The 3,172-nt window shown below is 34.5% G+C and overlaps 1 protein-coding gene across 1 annotated transcript; it reads right to left on the minus strand.

Annotated features, from left to right (window-relative positions):
- Nucleotides 1–1,940: 1,940 nt before the first annotated feature.
- On the minus strand, nt 1,941–2,423 carry LOC117635194. The gene has a single exon (XM_034369544.1). The coding sequence runs from the start codon at nt 2,421–2,423 to the stop codon at nt 1,941–1,943; it is 483 nt and encodes a 160-aa protein (XP_034225435.1).
- Nucleotides 2,424–3,172: the final 749 nt, after the last annotated feature.

A 3,172-nucleotide genomic window follows, 5' to 3' on the forward strand; every position in this document is an offset into this window, starting at 1 on the left:
TTAATCAAATTTATGTTTAAAAATTCATAAAATATTGATTAAATATCAAAAAATACACCGAAAATTGCTACAAACTCCTGATAACATTATCTTCGATTATAAAGGTCTAAACTCATGATTCTACATATTTGAGTTCTTGGTAAGTGTTAAAATTAGAGTGTTATGTTATAGAACATAATGTAGTGTTTTGGTTTGTTTTGAAATAAAGTTGAGTTTTTGTTATCATTTTCAAATTTTATATGTCAAAATTATATTTTTGGAGGTTGAGGGCGTAGAGAATGTCACAAGAAGTTCGTATCAATTTTCGGTGTATTTTTTGGATTTGTATTTAATTTATTATCAATTTTATAAGTTAAATCTTAGAAAAATAGTATTAAATTGTGTGGGGCGACACATGGCGGAAGCTAAATGGGGCGCAGTTAGTGTGTTTGATGGCTGTCCCCCTGTTAATGCCCCACGTGTCAGTTTTGATATTTTTATCAAATTTATGTTTAAAAATTCATAAAAATTTGATTAAATATCAGAAAAATACACCGAAAATTGCTACAAACTCCTGATAACATTATCTTCAATTATAAAGGTCTAAAATCATGATTCCACATATTTGAGTTCTTGGTAAGCGTTAAAATCAAAGAACACGGGTGTTATGTTATAGAATATAGTGTTTTGGTTTGTTTTGAAACAAAGTTGAGTTTTTGTTATCATTTTCAAATTTTATATGTCAAAATTATATTTTTGGAGGTTGAGGGCGTAGAGAATGTCACAAGAAGTTCGTATCAATTTTCGGTGTATTTTTTTCATTTGTATTTCATTTATTATCAATTTTATAAGTTAAATCCTAGAAAAATAGTATTAAATCGTGTGGGGTGACACATGGCGGAAGCTGAATGGGGCAAGTCAGTGTGTCTCAACGAATTTATTACTTTTTCTTAGAAAATTCATAACTAAATACACAAAAATCACAATAATGTTCCGAAAATTGCTCGAACTCATTGAGACTCCATCTTCCTACTGAATTCCATGTTTCATGATTACGCTACATTAGTATTTTATTATTATTTATCCTAAATTATTATTATTATTATTATTATATTACTTTTTAGCCTGTACATTTGTTAATTATATTTACTCCAAATTTTTATTTTTATTTTTATTTTGAGTGCGAATAGACCATTTTTGGTGCTAATTAGTTTCTCTCTTCTTCAATTTGTTAATTTTTTTTCTTTTTTAGGGTTAAGGGGTGTTTTGAAAAATAAAATGGAAATATACAAGCCATCCATTCTACAACATCAGGAAAAAATTATTAAAAGTCATTCACTGTTCAAGTTTTGCTTAAGAAACGTGTAACCAAATCGTTTGGGATATGCTAAGTGGGAAAATGTCATTCCCAAGCCTCGGTGAAAAGACACCTACTCACTCCATGCATGCCTTTTCGTTTACCAAATATTAAGATTGCAGTTGTACAAAATATCTGTGTTAGTAAAATGTCCTTCGTAGCCTTCTATGATGTCAGTAATCATTCCACTATATAATATATATTATACATTTATATATAAAATGGTTTATGACAGCACAAACACCAGACAAAATAGATTAAAACCCAACATTTAAACAACATTTGTACAACGTAGCCAGCCAACCTAGAACTGAAGAGAAGCAAGTCCACAATGCATAAAAACCGTAAAAACATACTACAACTAATTATAAGGGTATGGATTCCCTGGCACAACATACACACGCATCACCTTGAACCAAAAAATACTCTCACGGTGCCATTTGCATCGATTGCAACAAGTCCAGAAGGCAGGATTTATCTTTTCTTCAGTAGGCCAGCCTTGAATAACAAAACACCATTCGTTGTTGTTACAAGCGCTGCAGTGATTGAACTTAATCTTCCCATAGTAAAACATATCTACGATATGTCTTGCAACAGAGAAAACTCAGCTTAATCTTCGTCTCAAAGCATCCCTGGTTCCTTTCATATCAATGTTGTTACGTTGATTCAAAGAACACAAGAATTCTAATGCATCCTCTTTTGACTGACCAATTCCGGACATGCCAAGTAGTCCAACTAGATATGCCGCTTCCATATGGCCTGCCGTGGCTGCAATGCGCATCCCATACAACGCTTCCACGTTACCCTGCCTGAAAAAAACTTCGAATGCTTCTCTAAATATCGACTCAGGGTTATCGCAAGCCCTGCATTGTTGCAAGAAATGCTGGACCGCAGGATTGGCATGGTACCAGCTAGGATGGTCTGGGTACTTTGCCATTGAAATGGTGTTCCACACTTGTGGAGTGTTTGCCAACGTATGGAACAATGGGCACACAGATGCCATACGGAAGAGATCTTCCGATGATTGGGTTGCCACGTATAACATCACTTTAAACCAAGCTAACTCCGGGATGAAGGCTTGGGGCATATCCAAATGGAGATGCTTCCTTCTCTTTCCTCCGAGTGTAGTGAAATGTTTCGAATTCATTGAAATGTTTTTGGAATGGAACGATTTGAGGAGTGGAAGAGGGGAGAAATGAGAATATATGGGGTTTTGGTTTTGTTTTAGCCTCTGTTTGTAGTGTTTTGAAAAGGTGTTTCCACTTGGGGTTTTTCCAAGTTGACCATTTTTAAAGAAACTGAACCCAACACCCTAAAACTCAAGACAAAAGAAGGGAAAACGTCATCAAAATGCAAAGAGAGTCAGACAGTCAAAAAGTCAATTAATAACCTATTTGCATAGCCATTTTTAGGATTTTCCCGCCATCAAATTCATATTCGCGGCAGAGTCTCTCCTGTAATTTGCTCAGTCCCAAATTTTTTCACCTGTCAAAACGAGCAATAATATCCACACAACCAACTGCCAGCATACTTAAGATACAATACTCAGTCTAGTTTCAATCTAGGGCAATTATATCAGAGCAATTCTAATAGTATACAGAGAAGTGAATCTTTTTACAAACCAACACTTTTGTAACAAGAAGGCGCTGAAGGCAAGATGGCCCGGTTGTGGATTTCCTGTGCACGCTACAGCCTGGGGGCGCAAAAATTTGAAAATGTGAGTGGACGAAATAAAGGTTCATAAAATATCCTAAGAATATACTAACCCCTATTGTAAAAATATAGTTGAGTAAAACTAAATATCTAAACTACCTTTGAAGCATATTAAAACCAAAG

The sequence above is a fragment of the Prunus dulcis genome, chromosome 7 (assembly GCF_902201215.1).
Source record: "Prunus dulcis chromosome 7, ALMONDv2, whole genome shotgun sequence".
Classification (NCBI taxonomy): Eukaryota; Viridiplantae; Streptophyta; class Magnoliopsida; order Rosales; family Rosaceae; genus Prunus; species Prunus dulcis.